Raw genomic sequence first — 22,029 nt, 5'->3', positions numbered from 1 at the left:
GCTGCTGTTCAGGTTTAAAGCCCCCAGAGTAGACTCCTCTCCCAGCACACACCTGGTTCATTTCAGCAGCCTGGCTCTCTCTCAGCCTCTTCTTTCCCCCCCGACCAAATGTTCTGTAGCAAGAGCCTGTCCAGCCCTTTGCAAGAAACGATCACTCAGACACTAGGGTTTCAATCCTCTAGGAACTCAAAAACAAGAAGAAACATTTGGTGAGCTAAATTATCTCTTTATTAGGAAAGCACCAACACCACATTCTTGGAAATTACTGGAATTTTATTTGCCTCAGGCTTATGACTTGCAACCAAAGACATTGTGCAAAGAAAGCAAAGATTAAGTACACTTTCGGGAGAAGGAGACGATCCACATTGGTAACATAGGAGAACAGGTTGACAAAGAAAGCCATCCAATGCACTATATAGACTGCAATATTCAATAGCATGTTCAACAAAACCTTTTTTAACCAGCTGCAAAAGAAAGTAAGCCATGTTTACAGTAGACGTAAATCTTATACAGTTCAAAAAGCATTGTTTTTAGATCATAGAGCATAAAATGGAAAAATGTCTATGCAGGTGAAGTCTAACTACTGTACATTAATCACCTATTAAAGTTGCTTATATGTACCACAGTGTAAAAAAAAAAATCAATACCGAACAAATAAAAATGTTGAAAACTGCCTGATGAAAAATAAAATAACCAGTGACTTTTAATGGCTTCTCCTGGTTATCAGTGCTACAAAAAGACAAAAATCTTCTCATCTGATCGGGTGATAAAACCAGGCACAATCAAACCATCACCAAATTCGACCCACCCATAGAAATATACTATCCACTCACATATTTTCCATCAAAAGCTTTATTTTGTTTTAATCTTTGAATCTTTGAGGCCCATTTGGTCACAATATGTTACAAATATTTGTGTATGTGTGTGTGTTTTTTTACACCATGATATCATATGTTTGTCTGGCACTACCCTAAAGCTAGTTTATAGATGAAGGTGACATAGAAACAACCCAGGGCCCTTACGACAAATGAACTCACTGGGCAGAAATGGGAGAGGGGAGGAAGGAATTCAGCTCTACCGAGGAAAAAGGTCCGCGTCCATCACTCATCATCAGTCCCACTTGCTTCTGACTGTTCCTAAAAGTAAAAACGAAGATACAATGGAATGAAGTTACAAGAAAAAGAAGATCTAGGCCTTCAAGAAGCCATGTAGAAAACAAATGACATTTTGGAACCGGTTAACCCTCTGAGCTGCTGCATCTGTGAGAGGATGAGAAGCCACCACGGAGGCATCCACGCCCCCTCGGCCGAAAGGAGCCGCCCAGCTGGAAAGCAGAGCGACACCCACCTCTCTGCCGGCCTTTTCATCTCTCTCACTTTGGCATGGAAGGTTTATAACTCATTTCTTTCTTTCTTTTTCGTTTTTCCACAGCTCACCTACTTTAATTTCAAGCGTGGCTACAGGTTTTATTTATTATTGAATTTATTGTGGTGACATTGGTAATTAAACCATATAGGTGATAGCTAATAATTTCAATTTTCAACGTTATATTTTTAGAAAAAGTGCCAAGTATTTGCTGTCTACTCCCTGGTAAGTCTGTTAAAGAAAACACAGTATTTTAAATGTATTTGAAAATGCTTATGTGGTGGGTTAAGGCTGGGTGGGGTGGGATGTGAATTCTGTAGCTTTTTCATCAGCTCCAAATGGCAAAGGGCTGAAGGGAAATCAAACTCGCATATACACAAAAATGGAAAATTAACGTTCCAGAAAGAAGAAAGGAGGGGGAGGGTGGGAGGTCCTCTGAACAGTGAAGGAAATGGAGGGCACTCCAGACGGCAACGTATCGGAAGTTTCCGCTCCCTCGTTGCCCACACAGGCAGGGACAGTGCACTGGACTGAGTTAGGCTATTTGGACCTGAATTCAGCCTCTGCTGTCTACTTACATGAGCTGGAGCAAAACACATATAATCTAAGCATTGATTTATGTAGTATGTTGAGAGCGACATGTAGCTCATGATGCTAACAGAAGCATTAAATATAGTATCGTACAGAAAGGTACTCATTTCGGGGCCTGGCTCCATAAATGTTGCCTGAATTTTTGCATAATTAAAAATAATGCTTCTAGGTACTTAAAAATTCTTTTTTTTTTTTTTGGTATAGTGTTTTAAAAATCATCAGCTCAGACCCAGCACTCTGACATCCTAACACTTTTTCTTATTCTCTCATTTAATCCTTCATCTAAATGTTGCTATAGACCAGGCACTATGCTGGCTGTTATGGATATAAAATATTAACTAGCCATGGAGAAAACTGCATCTGTGAGTAAGCAGTGGGAAGACAGGAAAGGGGAGAAGCAACCTTGATTTAGTGTTTTCATTTTTTGAGGACTATTAGAAAAGCAGTAAACAAAGACCCAAATTCTTTGTTATACAGCACACAGCTCAGTCACATCCATCAAAAATGAAGTCTCGCCAAATCTTTACATGTTCACTTCTAGGTAATAAAGTGAAGGGCTTGGAAAATACACGGCAACGTGTGAGGGAAGCAGAGGTGGAGGGATTCCCAGCTGCAGCTGATGGCAGCTGCACTTACGTTGTCATCCTGCTCTTCGTCACTGTCAAAATCGCTTATGACGGGTTTGGCTTTTCCTCGATTTGGCCTTTTCTTGCCTTTTCCTTTGTCCCGACCCTTCTCATCCTTTTTATTAAGCTTGATTTTCACCTTAACAGATTTTGCTATAGCAAAAACAAAATAGACAGCAATGAGGAGTCACAGGGAAATCTGTTCACAGGAAGATGGCGGGCCGCATGTCCAGGAAAGTACAGACCATTCTTGATTTGTATCTGTTTCCCGCCATCCTGTCTAGTGGGCGCCCCCTCCTTTCACTTGTAAACATGTCTCAGTTGGGATAATAACTTACACCGTTACCTTAAACAGGCAGCAAGAGGGACCGAGGTCCCACGGAGGGCAGCTGGGTCCTTTCCCTGTTTGCTAATGGCCGAACAGGAATCTTGCTACACAGCATAATGAGGGCTGCCCTTTCTGCTTTGTGGGGGCGTATGGGCATTTATTTAATGGACCTTTGACATTAAAAAATATAAATTAAAGGGTAAAAAAAAAAGGCCAATAATTTTACTCTCTAGATAACTGCAGCTGACTTAAAAAGAAAATTCAAATAGTTGAGTATCAAATAGTTGAATAATACGTTTAACAGTGTAGAATGGTTTAAAATGGAAAATAAAAATGAAACACTCAAATGAATATGAAAGCTTCCTTTCCCATCTCCAGTCTCTACTCTACCAGTTTTCTCTCTGGTGGTGATTTCCAGGAAACAAGTATATATCCACCCATACAAATAAATCCTGTGTGTATACAATTCTCTAATTCTATAAAGACTATGAAGAATTCAAGTGCACACACACATGTGCTTTATATACTTACCCAAAGGGATCTTTATACGCCCATATTCCAGACATGTGGGACAATTCTATGTATCAACCTGAAAATTTTCCACCTCATGTGTACACTATGTTTTTTACCAGTCCCTGGTAACAGGTGCTAAAGTTCCCAGCTTTTCACCTCTAAGACAAAGTGCCTTAAAGCTGTTTGTTGGCCTGTCTTAGCAGAATCTGGGGGAGGTCTGGTGCACACGTCCATGTGGTAAGCCGCTACCAGCGTTCTGCTAAATCAGCCCCGAGAGACAGCACTCACTGCACTGTCACCAGGCTACAATGAGGATGGAAATAGAAGTGCTTGGAAGCATCCAAAGTGCTGTAACATAAATACAGGTGTGTATCCCAAAGTATAAGGAAAATCTGTTCCATAGCACTGTTCTGGGACACGAGTCCATAGAATCTCATTTTTAGGATTTGATGATGAAATCACTGAGAATGTGGGTCTCTTGTTCAAACTAGTTTTGCTAGAATATCATGTTTGGTTGGTTTCGAGAAGAATAAAATTCCTAGGAATAAATTTAACCAAGAAGGAGAGAGACCTGGACACTGGAAATGACAAGACATTGATGAAAAAGACTGAAAACACCAATAAAGAGAAACATATTATAGTTCATGCTCATGAATCGAAAAGATGAACTACCCAATGCAATCTACAGATTCTGTGTGATCGCTATAACAATTCCAGTGGAATTTTTCACAGAAATAAAACAAGTAACCCTAAAATTTATATAGAAACACAAAAGATCCTGAATAGCCGAAGTGATCTGGAGAGAGAAGAACACAGTTGGAGGCACCGTGCTCCCTGAGGTCGAACTACCGGGCTGGCCAAAAGCCTGTTTCCTTTTCTCTGTACAATGGCTCCACTAAGGGCCTAGTTGTCTTTAACTTCACTTGAAATAATTTTGTTATAGTGTGACAGCTGTCATATCAGCATGTTTTTAAAAAGAAACTTATCAAAATTGGTGAACTGTGCAGCCATTTTAATATTGATGATGGAAGAAAAATACGCAACATTTTTGGCATATTGTGCTTTATTTCAAGAAAGGTAAAAACACAACTGAAATGCAAAAAAGATTTGTGCAGTGTATGGAGAAGGTGCTATGACTGATCAAATGTGTCAAAAGTGATTTGTGAAGTTTCTTGGTACTACTGGCCAAATATTCCTTTGCTGTGGGGGCTGGCTTATTCATTAGAAGATGTTTAGCAGCACCCCTGGGGGGGGGTTTTTTTTGGAATTTTTTCCCCAATTTAAAGTTTAATTGTTTCCAGTGAGCCAAATTGGTAGTATTGGTGGAAGCCACACGCAGGAGATTGAAACTAGGTTACTGTTTAACACCTTACATTAAAATTAACTCAAAAGGAATCAAAGACATGAACATAAGACTTGAAATCATAAATTTCTAGAAGAAAACATAGGCAGTAAGCTCTTTGACATCAACCTTGGAAGTGATCAAATTTGACACTAAAAAGCTATGAAAGCAAAAATAAACAACTGGGACTACGTAGCTAAAAAACTTCTTGCACAGAGGAAACCATTGATAAAATGAAAAGTTAATCTCAATATGAGAAAATATTTGTCACTTATATATTAGATAAGGAAATTAGTCACTATATAAAAAACTCATACAACTTACTAACCAAAAACCTAATAACCTGATATAAAATAGGCAAAGATCTGAATGGGCATTTGACCAACAAATACAATACAAGGTGTTCAACATCACTAATTAAGGAAATACAAATGGGAACCACAATGAGATATATAACCTCACACCTGTTAGAATGGCTGTCATCGAAAGTATAAGAAATAACAAGTGTTGGTGAGGATGTTATGAAAGGAAACCTAGTGTTTTGTTGTCGAGAATGTAAACTGGTGTAGCCACTATGAAAAACATTGTGAAGGAACTTCCCAAAATTAAAAATAGAACTTGCAGCCCTGGCCAGGTGGCTTGGTTGGATGGAGCATCAACCCATACACCAAAATGGTTGTGGGTTTGATGCCTGGTCGGGGCATGCACCGGAAGTGACCCATCAATGTTTCTCTCTCACATGGATGTGTCTCTCTTTCTCCCCCTTCCTCTCTAAATCAATAAAAAGACACATCCTCAGGTGAGAATAAGAAGAACTACCTCTTTCGGGTATTTATCAGAAGAAAATAAAACACCAACTCAAAGGTACATCCATCCCCATGTTCAATGCAACATTACTGAGTGTCAGCAACAGATGAATAAAGAAAATGTGAGATGTTTTATATATATGTATATATATTTTTTATATATATTTATACATATAAATAAAATGTGATTATATATATATATATATATAAAACAAAATACAACTCAGCCATAAAAGAATAAAACCTTGCCTTGTGCAACAACATGGATGGACCTAGAGGGCACCATGCTAAGTGAAGTAAGTCAGAAAAAGACAAATACCATATGATCTCATTTATACGGGGAAACTCAAAAACAACAAAGAAGTTTATAAATACAGTGAATAGATTTGGTGGTTGCCAGAGGTCAAAGGGGAAGGTTGCAAGGTGTCAAAATGGGTGAAGGGTGTCAAAAGGTACAAAGTCCAATTTATAAAATAAATAAGTCATGGGGTTAAGGTACAGCATAATGAGTACAGTTCATAACACTGTATTTTACATTTTGAAATTTGCTAAGTTATTAAAAGTTTGCTGAATCTTAAAAGTTCTCATCCCCCCAAAAATCAATTTTCTAATTATGTATAGTGATGGAAGTTAATTAGACTAATGGTGATCATTTCACAATACATACAAATAACATCATGATGTTGTACACCTGAAAGGAATATGATGTTACAAGTCAATTACACCTCGAGAGAAAAAGTTTAGGAGGAGGAGGCTCAAGAAAGTGTCAAAGAGATGCACAGGCAAATGAATTCTCCTCCAGGGCCCCCAGTGAAAGGAACGCAGGCTGCTGACTCCCCGATTTTGGCCCAGAGACACCCATATCAAAATTCTGACTCACAGAACTAGGAGATCCTAAATTTTTGTCTTATTAAGCCACAAAGTTTGCGGCAATTCGTTAGAGCAGCAGCAGGAAGTTAATACGCCAAGCCTCAAGAGAGATACAAGAGGCTAAACTGACAGATGGGATGGGAGGGCAGCTATTTGAAAACGGATTAGAAATCTGGCTCAAAAAAAGGAAATACTAGCTAAGATAATGTAGGCTTATTCATCAAATGTTAGGATATTAGGACTAGGTAATAACCACATAAAATTGAAAATGGTTAAATAAATAAAAGGTTATCGCTAAAAAAAAAAAAATGAGCCTGGGTATGGGCACACAGACTGCAAAGGACGTCACTCCGGCCGCACGGCAGGACGTGTGCATCAGATATTTTTAAAATGTCCGCAATGATTTCTGGGTAAGACTGTGTAGGACAGCATTATTTACAGTGACATTAATATGGTTTGGTACATTAATGATGGTAATATAAACTGCTGTAGACAAACACTAGTTACTATGGGAAAATGTTCACAATAAACAGACCATGCTATAAAACTATATAGACAAAATCCTTGTGTATAGAAAAAGCTAGAAGGAAACTTAAAATGTTAAATGTATATTGGGTAATAAAATTACACAGATTTTCCTTTCTTAAAAAGTATTTTTTCCAAGTTGTCTTCAATAAGTATGTAATTAGGAACACATCTTATAAAAGTTTTTAAAGCATATCTGTACTGTGTTACATAGCAGACCATAAACTACTGGGATTTACTACTTTGAGAGGAGATGTGGGGTGAAATCGTAATTAGGTAAGAGAACATTTTAGGACTTTGAAGACTAAGGTTATCAACCGAGGTTGGGACTATGTTAAGACGAGACTTTAAAAGGGCATTTAAACCGAGTAATCGAAATGAACATTGTAATGCAATGTTTAAAAAAAAAAAAACTCAAAAAAATCAATGCCTAAAATACAAGGTGAACAAAACATTAACATTCCCAATAAAGACAGGATCAATATCTGATCCACGATGCACCAGAGAGCCCCCAGTTCCAACTCAACAGGGCGATCATTTTCCAAAGCAGTGTTTCTGAGGGTGTGGTTGTGGGCCAAGCAGCAGCAGAATGCCCAGGGAACTGTTAGAAATGCGGACTCTCAGACCCCACCTCACGGCACCAATCCAAAACCTGGGTAGAGGCCAGCTATCAAAACCACTGTGCTAAGGAACAGGTAGGACGTATTACCGGCAATATGGATAGGAAATATACATTACACTGATTTTCGAAGGCCACCTTCAGGGAGCATTTGCTCTGAGCCTACCCACGCGCTAAGCTTTGGGGGCATACTTATTATCTTGGTTTCCCAGAGGAGCAAACTGAGCTTGAACAAGGTTAAGTGCACTGCCCGAGGCTGCCCAGCAAGGACACTGGAGAACGAAGACTGCAGTCCAGATCTGTCTCTAACATCTGACTTTTAGCATCTGTGTGAACATGGATGCAGGTGGTAAGGGGCAAAGCAGGAGAGGAACCAGAAGCCCGAGCTGACCTTCAGACTCTGACTCCTCTTCTTCATCTTCCTCCTCCTCTTCATTGCTTTCTTCCTCACTTTCCTCCTCTTTGGCAATTTTCTGCCGTGCGCTCTTAAACACCGACTGCAAGACGATGGAGTCTTCATAGATCTAAAGGGGTGAAGTGGCACCTGTTAAAAACTGCAAGCTGAGGACCCCAGATTCACAACTGTACAGCATGCACTTCTCTTCCATACGCAACACACCAGCTTTATTTTACATAGATTTTAGTAGAAACATCAGTGTTAGCTTTTATGCCTGTAGGAGAACACCCTAGTCTGATAACACACATATTCTTATATAAAAAAGCCCATATGCAGTTGAAATAATTTCACTGTGTGTTTCTGTGTGTGTACATTTGTGAACCTTGGGAAAGAAGGGTGGACTTCTTTGATAACAGAAAGTATTTTAAAAATTACATTTCTTATTTGAATTGATCTATCAAATAGTGCGGCAAAGCAACCTTTTTTAAAAGATGCAATTTCCCTAACAAAATGGAGACTATTCTTTATTGAGTTTATCAGTACCAACCAACACTATCCCAATCAATACTTTTAGTGCATACTCATACCTGAGCACAGCCCTATGTAGCTGCTGAAAGAAATGTCAAGTTCAGGAAAGTTCTTTTTAAAAAGTTTAAATAAAATAGAAGTACCACATATCCAGCTATTCCACTTCTAGGCACATATCTAAGACTGAAAGCAGACTTGAAGAGGTATTCACACACCTCTTACAGCAGCATTATTTACAATAGCCAAGAGGTGAAACCGAACCAAATGTCCATTGACGGATGAACAGATAACAAAATGTGGCATTACATACCGTGGAATAGCAGCCTTAAAAAGAAGAAAATCCTGCCACGTGCTACAACATGGATAAACCTTGAGGACATTAACTCAGTAAAGTAATAAGTCAATTACAAAAAGACGAACCCTAACAATTCCACTTACCTGAGGTATGTAAAGCAGTCAAATTCATAGAAACAGAAAGAGAGGTGCTGGGGAGGGGAAGGCAGAGTTTTTTAATGGGGACAGAGCTTCAGTTTTACAAGATGGAAGAGTTCTGAAGATCTGCTACGAGACAGTGAGGATATACTTAACACAACTGACCTACACACTTAGAAATGGTTATGATAAATTTTGTTTTGCTTCACTGTGTTTTACCACAGTTAAGCAAAAAATAAAGAACAAGTTAAAAGTGATTTCTGCTAAGAACATATTCTCTTATTGTAAAGATAAGCCACACACTGGTGACTTGCAGGGACCCCCAAACAACATAGTCTAGTAGGAGGACACAGGAACTAGCTAGAGACATCAGAGATGAGCTGGACCTTAAAGGTGAGGGGGGTTCCATCAGGGGTGAGAAAGGAGAGGGGGCTTTTAAGGAAAGGAGAACAAGTGAAAAAGGTGAAGAGGCAAGAATAAAGAGGAAGTTCCTGGGGTGGCACCAATGCCGACTTTCGGGTTACAATATTAGACTATGTTACACACTACTATCTTGTGATGGTATAAAGGATACATGGGCTCTCTCTGCACAGTATTTCTCACAACTGCAGGCATATCTGGGGAAGCAGGTGTCGAAGGGACCAGTCTGACTAGACCATAAACTGTTTAGTTTGAGGAGCAGCAGGAAATGAGGCTAAAGAGTTAGGGTAATGCACGGCTTTAGAAAACAGCCTATGGAGATGAAGTTTATTCTAGAACTTGATAATTCTAGAATAAACTTCCCCTTTGATGGGGAACTGCCAAGCTTGGTGGGCACTAGATGGGCAAGGTAAGATGGTGGTCAGAGAAAGATAAACCGCCCTCCAGGATGGACCGCGAGGGAAGCCAGGGGAGAGGCCACTTCAGGTGTGAGACAGTGAGTCTGGGCAGGGAGGGAGGCTGCGGGACTGGAAAGGGACAGGGTACTTGTCACGATGTTGCCATAGCATCATAAAGAACCCCAAAATCTACCCAGAGAGTGTACATGGTCATTCACATGAAGATTTCCTTGTCGACTCATGTATTTACTGTGTCCTGGTTTTCATCTTCTCTCTCTTTGAAGAGTTTCTTGAAAATGCAAGGTTTGCTTTTAAGACCCATTATGGTCAAAATACTGTTAATTGTAATTAACCTAGAAAAATGTACAATCTGTTCAAGACACATTCTAAAGATCCCCTCTTGCCCAGTTTGGTGACTGGAATTGCCACGAAGGTCCAGATGCATGGTGGGGCCAGAGGCCCGAGGGAGTTGATGGTGCTGACACTGCACTGGTTGGCAGACATACTGACCTCCCTCCTTGTTCTTTTAATTCATGGTATGAGAGCATTAGTCCAGAAAAACAGACAGGAAAACGGGAGTTCCAGAAAAAGGTGAGTGAAACTGAGGTGTAATTAAAGTGAAAGTGTCCTCCGCTAGTTACAGTCAAACCTTGGTTCTTGACCAAGTTGTTCACAGGAGAAATGTCTCAGTGGTCCAACATGACTTCGAGTCTCCATTCTCTACAGGACAACCCTTTCAGGCTGATACCTGTGTGGCCAGTCTCTCAGAAAACAAAGGAAATTCATTTTTCAAACAAATCACTTCTCAGACAACTTTCTAGGATGAATTAAGTTTGCAAACTGAGGTTCCACTGTGTGTTTAATGAATTCGGTGTCACTATATACCCTTACGTGTGCTTACTGTGGGGATGGGGGATAAAAAGAACTGCAGTTGACCTGATGGAAAGCATTCTTTTGTAAGCAATTAAGGCAATGTTTATATATATATATACACACACACACATTGCCTTTAATTATATATATATATAATTAATATATATATATTTATATATATATATATATATATAATTAAATCATAGTAGTTTCAACTCCTGATGCATGGTCATGATCAGAAAAATGAAGGTAAATGTAATCAAATATACAATCTCTATAAAAGCCAAAATTGGACCTCCTGCCTTTGAGCATTACATTGAGTGATTTACTTGAATTCCTCCTCTAATTAAAAGCGAAGCCTTTAAGGGAAGTGTGAGTGGGAGTTAGTGTAGCTGTGGTACAGAAGAACCAGCATTGAATTTGAAAATACCAAAGCTTCAATTTACTTACACAGGTAGCACAGAAAATATAGGCTTTTAATTTTCATTTTTCTTCTGCCAGGGTAGGAGCAATGGTTCAAAGGTAAAAAATGAAATGTTTTACTTAAAAGACGTTTAAGGTTAAAAACCTTTTAGACAACTGAAGACAGACCTGCGATCCCTCCAAGTTGAACGTCTGAGCATTATGACAGAGAAGCATGACATCTTTCTCCAGGTCGCCCAGGCTCCGGTACTTATGATTACGAATTCTTTCCTAATGAAAGTGTTGGATAAAACAGAAGAAAGAAGAGGGAGAGAAAAATAGCACAATCATGTCTTGGTTCACAAAGCCTGATTTTCCCTTTGTCTTCTCAGCATACGACCCTGCCAGGGATGTGGGTCTGCACAGCTCCGGGGGGCGCCATTCAGAGCCCAGCCTCGCACTCGTGTTCCTTCTAACAAGGGGGAAGGAGGAGCACATGATGGGAAACAGAAAGAGCAATGGGCTGAAACTTCTTAACTTTAATACAATATAATAAAGTAGGAGCTCTCTCAGCTCAACCATTACATCACACGTATCATACAAAGGCATAAGACATCCCAACCTTTCTGGTGACGACATGCCACCGCCACCTCCTAACTATCATTTCAATGAATTTACACGCCTTTATTATTTAAGTTTGTAAGAACAAAAAATCTACCTTTATTTTTTTGAAATCCACTGGTTTCCTAATCAGTTCATAGTATTCTGGTAATTCTTTCCTCGAAGGTAACTGGATGAAGACTTCACTGAGCTGCCGCCCGGAACTGTGGGGGGAGGGAAACAGACAGACACGTGACAGATCACACCCCCGAGGAGAGGTTGTGTTGCGTTTCATTTCAGAGAACGTCAGAAAAGCGAACTGGCATCCCATGCACATCGGCGTGGGGCTCTTTATGCCAAGGAAAATTTACAACTCTACTGGAGGTTAACGCCTCTTCTGCGAACTTCAAAATCACATGAAAATACCGTAGGTCCTCACTTCTGCCACACATCTGAGAAGTGCACTGTGGATTTCTTTCAGAGTCATTATATCTTCTCATTTTGATAGAAACATTTACAATATCCCATTCAACCAAAATTCAATTTTTAATGACTACTAACTGAGTTGGTAAAAAAAAAAAAAAAAAGGGCTATTTCCATAATCCTTTGTCTTCAAATTCACTTTATATTTAGAAAATGTATTAGAATATACTCTGGAATCTCAAATGAAATGCTTTTGTACATACCTAGTGATTGCCTATCATTTCGGTCATGTTCCTTTTCGAGCATTTTACACGGTGTACCTTTATTATTATTATAGCTCGTCATCTCACCTACCTGCTCTTTTGTGTGCATGGAGCAGTCTGGGCAGAAAAGAACAAATATATTCGGCGAGTATGGATGCCTGGTGTTTCTGGATTGGTGCTGTCCCCTCCCCCAAATGCATGGTGGCTTTATCTGACAGCACATTTAACAGCAACAAATGCTTAGCATTTGGTAATTTTGAAAAGCAGGATATAAAGCAATATAAGCTTTTAATGTCATTTAACATTAGAAGCAGACATGGTTAAAAGAACAAAACATACATAATTTAGATTCACAAGCCTAGTATCTGACTTGGCCTATCTATATCAATAACAGCTGGAGGGATATAGGGCATAGTCATTTTTTCACAAAAATCTTGCTTCTCTTATGATGCCATCTCTATTTCCTTTGTGAAGCCAGAAATATCAAAAAATAACCATAAATCACTGCCATGTAAATTTCAGAAGGTGATTTTAGGAGTATGCCAGAATGCTAGACGCAGGAGCAAAGAATGAGTGACAATATGCTGTTTTAATCCATAGTCTCAGTTGTATAATTAAAAAATAATCATAATGACAGTTATCATAAAAAAGGCATGCGCAGTAACTCAAATGGTTGCCTAGCAACCAGTGGGGAAAATGCTGAAGTGCAAAGGGGCCTGCATAAATTAACCGAAAATCCTCTGTCAAAGGGATGGGCGAGTTTTTCTGTTTTACTGGGTCACTGTTTTATTTTTTCAATGCATATAAGGGCTTCATGAATACTAAAATCAGGAGCGAACAAAGAGGTTTAAGAAGACTGTAGTTTAATAGGGAATTGGATTCTTAGATTATTGTGGCAAGGATCAAGGTGTTTTTTTTCTCCCACTCATAGCCACTCATATTCCTCCCATCTTCTCAGGATGAGAAATGCATTTGTACCTCCATAAATTATACCACATAGTATATGACAAAACCTACTTTATTTACTATCACCTTCAACATATGGCCACAATTTCTGGTCTATTCTTTTTCTACCATTCTGAGATTTATATATACAAACATTGTACCTATTTGAAAAGGAATATCTGAAATATAATTTATAGACACTAATTTTTCTACTAGTGATATTTATAATTAGCATTCTTTATAATCTAGCAATAATCAGAAAGTCGAGACTCTTTGAGATCTTGGATTTAATACCTGACCCTCAATGACATCTTCACAGTGTCATTTTCTACATTGCCAACAGATGGTGTCATTTTTCTATTGACGGACTATGAGCACGTCTTTGCTTTGTACCCCCGTGATGGACACACCCTTAACTTCAACTGTGCCACTGGTGCGGTGAGAAATGAGTGTGATAAAGCTCTTTCTGACCGGGCCAAAATGGCTAAAACAATGTTGGTTTGGGTCTCTGTCCTGAGTCAGGTCATAGAAATTCTAGACCCTCTAAGAAGACAAGTTCAGAGTTATATGTTTTACTGGCTCATAGAGGAGGAAACTGAATGTTCTGAGACCTGGGGCCAATACTGTAAAATGAGACAAATTTATTCAGTTTAAAAATATTCCTATCCCACTTCCCTTTTTTCCCTCCTCACAACAGAGGATGTGGGCAAAAGGAGGACCTGGATGCTGTCCAAGACAGGCTTCCTGTGGCTATGCTGGCTCCACCACCATTCAAACATCTCAGTCTGGCTTTCGAAGCCCTCCTCTGCTCCTCCTCTGCAAACCTGGTTTGTACTGTTGACCTGACTCTTCCAGCCAGGACACCTTCTCTCCTGTGTTCCCCCAAGTACCATGGTCAATGCCCCCGCCCCCCAAAGTATTCCAAGTCTCCAGTGCTGACCCTTCTATCACTCCATGGCTGGAAGGGTGTCTATCCTTTTCTTCCATTTAAAGACTTCATTACCCACCCAGAATCAAGAGCCCCTCCACAAAAATGGAGGGGATAGTACTCGATGTTAACGAATTCTGTCCCTCACTGCTCAGAACTTAATTCCTCCATGTGTGCTCCCTTTGCTTTCCCCCACACAGGCGGGAAACTTTTACTTGCAGTCCAGCCTCTCCCCGTCCCTATCAGAGAGGGTGCCTGATGGCTGCTCAGGAGGAAATGCTGGGCATTCCTGGGGGACATCCGGCTTTTCCACAACCTATAGAATGTAGGGTCAGTATGACCCCTTGCTAATGAATTGCAACAGTAACTTAGTTTTTCCTAAATTAAAGGTTAAAAAACAATAAGAAGAAAGTGGGAGTGAAGCAGCCTGATAGTTCTGAATTCTTGGCATTTCTCAAACTTAAGCCTTTTAAGTATACCTTTTCAAGTGCTTTTTTTTTCAGTGCTGGAAAGTTCTTTTTTTTTTTTTTAAGTACAGAACAATGGACTAATTGTACAGTAGTTTGCGGAAGGTGTTCTGTTTCTGTTGAAACGCTTACCCTGCCCTCAAGGTATTTTCCATTATGTCATTTTACACAATTTAAGGCCTAAGTATAAATTGTTACCTAGAAGTAAGCTCCCCAACACAAAAATAATACCTGCTCCCCTCCTCCAAAAAAGGATTCCACTGATGCTCTGTAATTTCAGGTCTACTTCAGACAATGATTTATCACAGAATAAGAAACTTGACCCTGATAAGGCAAGAGATGGGTGGGGGAGGAGTGTAACCTGAAATAAAAATGTAAAGGAACCCACTGCGCTTAATAGAGTTTAATGACGCTGGTGGGCGAGCACAGTTTTTCTCCAGAGGCCAGTGGGCACAGGGACCTGTGGCCCTGATGTCATGCTGTGACACACAAAAGCCCTACGAGCCACTGTAAATGGCAGTTTGAAACCCTGCATGTACAGCTTACTCACAAAGACACACACACCAAACTGAGGTTTACTCTGCTGTGTTTCATCTGGGAACCAATAGTTTCTCCCATAACCTCCAGAAACCCAAAGGCAATGATTGCATATCTGTACTACTGTGATTCCCAAATGAGGACAGCAGATCCCAGAAACATTACATCAGCTCCATGTTTGACTACAGTTTGGGTGTAGTTGGAAAAGTATGGCAGATGGAAATGCCAGGTAGGAAACCCACTCCCTTAAAATACTGGCTTTTGCCATTTCCAACACGCCCCAATCTAAGAAGATACGATGTTAGGTGAAGGTCTTTTCTTTCTTCTTCATTTTTTTTTTTTTGCTGCTTCACAATTTTAAAAAATCTGCCCAACCTAATCTGTTAACAAGCATTTCTAATAATTATTTGTGAGAAAGATTTTAACTAAAGTCGAAGTCAGTTTTGTTTAAGTTAATCAATGTGAACATGTGGCTATCTTGCCTCTGTAAGAAAATGATGTCATAGTTTAGAATACCACTTGGAGTCAGAAGAATTCTACAGACAAGTTATTACAATCCTAAAGGACCAAATGCAGAAAATCATGTGGGAAAAAAACTCTGAAACTGGGTCAGCGTTGGAGGGCAGTAGGTGAAAGCAAGAGGCGGCTTTTCAGGGTCAGACTCCTGTGTGATTTCTTGAGTACACGGCACCTGAAAATGCTTTTAGATAGAAGTGGCACCCACTTACCCAGAAAGACCCCAGACACCTGACCGGCCACAAACTAGGTGTCACAAACACCTGCTCTCCGTGTTCACTACTGAGATCTCTCACCTGAAACTTATGGGGTGATGACTGATGGTAATTCCTAACCAGCTTAGAAATCTGACTTCCCAGACCCTTGGAGCATATATGAGACAACAGCAACACAGAATGGGGTGGGGCAGGTTGGCTTTTGGTAGTGGAATCGGTAGCTGGCAAAAATCACCAAGGATTACGTTAAGAATATAGGTAGATAATGTGCCTGAGTAAATCAACAAAAACAAGGCTATATCAGGTGAACGCCAGATGAATGCCCTGGTGTGTGCAGACTACAAAGGGCTTGCTCAGCTCAGTGAGAACAGCACCAAGGCTTTATCGAGAGTCTGAAATACAGTTGCTCTGAAGCACAGTTTTACTTTTGGCAATCTACACTAAGCTAAAACATAGACACATATTATGTATACACACGTGTACATTTGTGTGTGTACCTATTTATATACGCATGTGCATGCATACACATTTGTGTGTGTATGTATATGTGTATGTATACATATATAATTTTATATGCTTATGCTACAGAGTCTAAAGTTATGCATTTTAGAATTACGCGCCTTAAAGAATGGTGAAACGCTTGTTTGTTGTGACATTCACTGAAAAAAAGAACACAGGCCATCACATTTTAAATGCCTGACAGCTTCAGCAGTGTTTTTAAAAAGGCATTAACTAAGAACCAGAATGACATGCCAGCACATAAACAAACATTAATAACAACGCACTCATTCAACAAAAGGAAGATTTACAATCCACTGTAATTTGGAACCGTATTATCATCCATAAATAAAGTAGGTCTCAAACCGTTTTACTGGGTTACCTGCTTCGAAAACACGCTGTAAGTCAAAAGTCTAATCTGATAACCCAGAGAAACGACATCTGGGGGGGGGGGGCACGGCCTCTCCTTTATCTGTACCACCATGGGTATCTCATGTCACCAATGGACACCTTTTAACTTAACTCTAACATGTAAAGCCAAACAAACAGGATGATAAAACATAATTCTATAAAAGCTTAATGTATTGCAATGGTCAGAATCTACTATATAAAGTTTCTATTTCATCAGAATTCTCTCATTGAATTTATTACTATGAATCGGGGTGCTCAGCAGGACATGGGGTTCAGAAGTTTTTTGTTTGTTTAAGCATGTATTTTGAGGAGATATTTGAGATGCTATGTCATTTATCACTTGACTTTTTAGAAATAGTAACTCAGGACATGTAGATGCTTCTTTCTCACTCAGCATTTCATAACAGCAGATGCAGGTAGAGGATCCTAACTGTCCACGTGTCTACACGTGGCGGCTGAAGGGCTGGTGGCTTCCTCGGTCAGCTACCTGGCCAGCCCTCCCCACCTCGTCTCGTACACCTGGACGTCACTCAGGACACCTTCCTTCTGGAAGGTGAGGACCCTCCTTCCCTTCTCCTGTTTTGTCTTTTGATCTTTCCCTGTGCCTTGACTTCATTAAGGTAAAAAAAAATGCTCCAAAGATTTTTGTTGAATTATGACCCAACTCAAAAGCATAAAGCTTCAGCAGGCAAAATCAAATGCCTCTCTCTCCACCTGAGCCACAAATCCCAAGCGTCACTCTTAAAGGGGTAGGTCACAGCAGGCTCCGGAGCCCCGCTTTCTCCTATAATGGCCCTTTTGGTAAATTCTTAAGGAAGACATATGAGGCACAGTTCTAAGGGAGCGAGGCAGATTTTTTCCCCGGGAATATACAAGAACAGAGGGGGTGGGCAAAAGTAGGTTTATAGTTGTGAGTACATGAAATGGGGTTCATTCTGTATTATTACTAATTCTATTATTTTCCATACAAACTGTAATAACTGCTGTATTTCAGCACAATCTATTTTTGATCAAAACACTCCGAGTTGTTTTGAGGATTGTTTATAAGACAGTTAGAAAATGAATTTAGTGGTTTCCAGCTGGGACTCCTTTCCCTCCCTCAGAGAGAGGCCATTTGTGCTGGAAATGGCCTGGAGCTTCGAGAGGCAGAGACACTGGGCTTCTGGGCCAGTCTCATGCCGGAAGCCTTGGGGAGGCCCTTTGTGCCTGGGAAAGCAAACAAACCAAGTGTATTTGCGGCCTGCCCACCTGCTGTACGTGGGTATGACTGGCTGAGCAACACAAGTGTCAAGTCACCAGAAGTCAAAGCAGCCTATTCCAGTAAACATCTGCAAGTATCAATATTTTTAATGAGGGCAAACTAAAGGGCTGGAATCCAGATATCTCTAAGTAGATTCTCTCTGGAGTAAGTGCACCTTCTGAGCTCAGAGCCAACATTTCCCAAAGTGTGATCCATGGAACACAAGCTTAATGCACTGTTAACAGTGTTCCTTGGAAGGTCAAGGCAGGGCATGTTTGTCAAATGAGTTTGAGAAGCTCTAGATTAAACCAAGTTCAGCAGGTTGCTTTACAGGAAAACTTCTCAGAGCCTCTAACTGAGCTGGAAGTTCTCCAAGGAGCTACAGGACTTGAGAGTGAGGACCACACTCTGGGAAGCATCTAGTGCATAAGGCTATGACCTCACTGGGCTACAGCCACACAAGGCCAACTGTCGGCTTCAGGCAGAGCCCAGAGTATCTGACACAGTAAACGGAGAAAGGCTCTTCAGCTAGAACTAAGATTTTCTCAAAGTGTATTTGCTTGGTCATGTTACTGTCTTTTCACAGCAATTTCTCTATAATCTAATTAGGGCTATTAAGTGCGAAGGTGCTTGGGCCTGAGATCCACAGTCACAGCCCCTCTACCGCATTTAAAGAAATATGGAACGCCTGCTGTCGACATTGCTAAAAATAAATTCTGTCTAAAAGAGCTTCTTGGCTGGTCCTGAAGGGAGAGTCAATACCAACAAAATAATCACAACATCAAAGGCTGTTAATAGCTATGGAGAGAATTTAGATTTCCTGGGATGGAGCATGTGGGGCTGGGTAGCTGCACCCACACACGCACACAGGCACGCACCGTGTTTTCATTTCACCCACATTTCTGTAAATGACACCACCTTCACTTACCACTCAGGAGAGAGATCCAAGGGTTATCTTCCTCCTCACATCCAGTCTGCCCCTAAGTCTTGGCAGTCACACTTCTAAGTATGGATTCTCTTGTCTTCCTATCCATTGCTATGTCCCATGCCATGTCCCTCTTCCTTTGTACCCGATTGCCCAGTCACCCTGAAATTGGTGTGGTCTCTAAGGGAATACCGCTTTTTCATACCTCCATGGCAGCCCACGCACATGAGTGGAGCGCCGCTGCCCCCTCCTCCCTGCCCCTGCCAGTCTACTTGGGGAATCCCCACTCTGCCCACAGCCCACTCAAAGCTTTCCCCATTCCAGCTCTGTTTCTCCCCTCCCACCCCATCCATTAACTTTGTACATACACTGCATCCGTAACTACTTTAGAGAGCTCATTCTAACTATGCTTTAAGGCATTCCATTTTACTCATCTATCTCCCATTATCAACACTTGCACAGAGACTGAAACACAGAAAATGGCCATTGCTTTTGAACCTATGGAGGAAGAATTAAAAAAAAATTTTTTTAAGTTTATATCATAATGCAACTTCTGAACATGTGCTAAACTCAGGCTTCTGGGGAAAGGAAGCACATGAGAGAGTGAGGGATGAAACAGCCTTCCTAGCTCTGCGGAAGCAAGCCTCCGCCCCGTGCTATGGCCCTGGAAATTCCAGTTCAAACATGTCTCCAGTAAAAATGGATTTATCTAGGTGCCAACTACCCACAGTTATACCGTTTCCTCAAAAAGCCTGGGCTTGACATCGGAGGCTCACAATAACCTTTAAAGTTGTTATTAATCCACTTTCCATGGTCACATGACCATTTTGATGGAAGAAGGGGAAAAGAGCTTATGTGTGTCCTTGTTCGCTGGGCTAGATGTTTAGCCTCTGTATCATACCATTTAGACCCCAACGCCTCCTTTCTGTGTTGTGGCGGGTGGAAGTGTTATCCCAAGTTGGTTCATTATCTAAACTTCCCGCACTAACTATGTCGAGTATTTAATGTCACAGTCCTGAAATTCAAATCCGAACTGAGTTCTTTCTCATAGTGGCAAAACCAGAACACAATTCTTCACAATTCTTGATGTCTCTCAGGACACTGCATGGACGGTGTGTCTGGCTTCCAGGATGGACAACTGTTCATTGAACACCGACAGAAAATAGTTTTTGAAAAGGCAATCTTGTTCAACAGTTTCATCTCCACACAGATGTGGGCGGGTACACATCACCCCACTTACAGCCACCTTCTACCAAGGAGGATGCCACAGCTGGTGACCAGTATTCATTCTGAAACGGGACAGTTTCCACTCTTTTTCCTCCTTGCCCTACTTCGGATCCTATTCTAGTGGGGAAATGCCATGAAGGACATGACTGGGTCGACTAACAACTGTGGACTTCGGATGGTAAAGTGTTATACTGACACTTTTTAAAGTGTCAGGCTAACTGTACATTCTCAACACGTTACTAACAAACCCCAGCCCTGGTAAATCAGGCAAACCCCTCTCTCCCTCTCAACTGGCATCATCTTATTCTCACAAGATCTCGAGGAGAAAAGCATGTCTACTTTCCACCTGACAGAAGCACAGGCACGCAAATGTTAAACAGATCGGCTTTGGACACTCAGGACTATATGTGACAGGCAGGCCCAGGAGCCACGCCCTGAACTCAGCCCATAGCATTGAATGCTCGGCGTGCCATGAGTTAACTCTGGAACGTCAGACACCATGCACTGCAGGCAACCCAGTGCCAGGGCGCTGGTCACTGAGCTTCTAAAGCAAGACCCACAAAATGAAGAGGCCTGCAGGGTGTCAGAGGAAAGCTGCGTGGAAAGGAGGGGGGAGCCACAGAAACCCGCGCCCGAGGTGCGGCAGGGAGGGGCAGGCAGGCCGGTGATGCCTTTTCAGAAGTGCATTTACAGAATGGACACCAAAGCGAAACACCGCCCGAACAACCCCAAAGCCACAGCAGGTATTTTGGAATATCTGCACCTCCAGCCCACACTCCAGGTGGGGGTCATCAGGAGGCGACTGGAGAAATTTGTTTCTGACTCCTCAGGAACCAGTCTGTTTGGACACCTGTATTTAGAGACACGGGAATACAAGACAGATCCTGACCTGTTTCCTTCTATTTCCAACTGAGAATTACTGGGCACCTTCTCCACGTTACACCTGCGGTAGAGTAGAAAGAACACTACAGTCAGAAGACCTGGGTACCCGTCCCGGCATGGCTCCTGCCTCCTAGGTTGGGTAACCTTGGTCACTCATTTCACTCTCCAAACCTCGGTCTCCACACCTACCTGCTGTGCCTACTGCACGGATGGTTGGGAAAGTCACAAGGGTGTATGTTTGGAACCTCGTTTGAAAAATATATATGCTTTTCCACAAATGGAGGAAAAAATGATTTCCTAACCTCTTTGGGACGTTCTGGCTTCTCTCAAACATTTAAATGCTTGCTACGCTGACCCCGGCCCCCTTTGCACCTGCTCTGTGGGGCCGTTAGAGCACACATCCCATCCACTGCTCTGGAAGCCATGAAAACCAGACAGCATTGCCAGGGGTGTGTGCGACCTCAGGGAAGTGAGCTCATCCAAGTCCAGCTCCTCCTTTGTCAAATGGGGATAATACTCACCTCAGATTGTTGTGAACATTAAATAGGGTGCCCTCCTTGGTCACAGTGGCCAGCACAGAGGGTGCACCAAGCGATGGCCAGACTCAGTTTCTAAACACCATCTAGGTAGTGGACTCTGCTTCTCAGAACTCTATTCTATTCCAAAAGAATCACTGAGCTAATGACTTTCACTTGGAAATGACAAGCAATGAGCACCTGAGGTCTTTAGTCCTTTCTGGTGTCCCTTTGTGTGGTGGCAGAGAAGTGGCTGACAGGTGTGACAAATCTGGAGAAAACCCTCGGTCCCAACAAGGTCTTACACCAGGCACCGCCTGGCACACACTGATCGCGTGTGGCCACTCAGAGAGCCCTCCTCAGACCCAGTGCCCGTGCTGCCTTAGGAGAGCAGGACGCTTT

General features: G+C 41.4%; 1 protein-coding gene across 6 annotated transcripts in view; it reads right to left on the bottom strand.

The window, feature by feature from the left end:
• Positions 1-205: 205 nt before the first annotated feature.
• The window catches only part of SMARCA2 (SWI/SNF related, matrix associated, actin dependent regulator of chromatin, subfamily a, member 2), a 163,733-nt gene continuing 141,909 nt past the window's right edge, over positions 206-22,029 (bottom strand). For 4 of the 6 annotated variants that reach the window (XM_037141776.2, XM_037141780.2, XM_037141779.2 and 1 more), the window contains exons 29-34: positions 21,120-21,173; positions 11,754-11,859; positions 11,225-11,326; positions 7,977-8,109; positions 2,593-2,735; positions 206-1,136 (exon numbers count right to left, since the gene is read on the bottom strand). In XM_037141776.2, coding sequence (XP_036997671.2) covers positions 1,101-1,136; positions 2,593-2,735; positions 7,977-8,109; positions 11,225-11,326; positions 11,754-11,859; positions 21,120-21,173 — 574 coding nt within the window. In that variant the 3' untranslated portion in view covers positions 206-1,100. The remainder of the gene's footprint in view (positions 1,137-2,592; positions 2,736-7,976; positions 8,110-11,224; positions 11,327-11,753; positions 11,860-21,119; positions 21,174-22,029) is intronic. The other 2 variants (XM_037141781.2, XM_037141782.2) reach the window with 1 other exon arrangement.

Source organism: Artibeus jamaicensis, unplaced genomic scaffold (assembly GCF_021234435.1).
Source record: "Artibeus jamaicensis isolate MK-2021 breed Jamaican fruit bat unplaced genomic scaffold, CSHL_Jam_final scaffold_1964, whole genome shotgun sequence".
NCBI lineage: Eukaryota > Metazoa > Chordata > Mammalia > Chiroptera > Phyllostomidae > Artibeus > Artibeus jamaicensis.
Note: the sequence above shows the minus strand (reverse complement) of the source record. Positions and strands in the feature narration are given on the sequence as shown.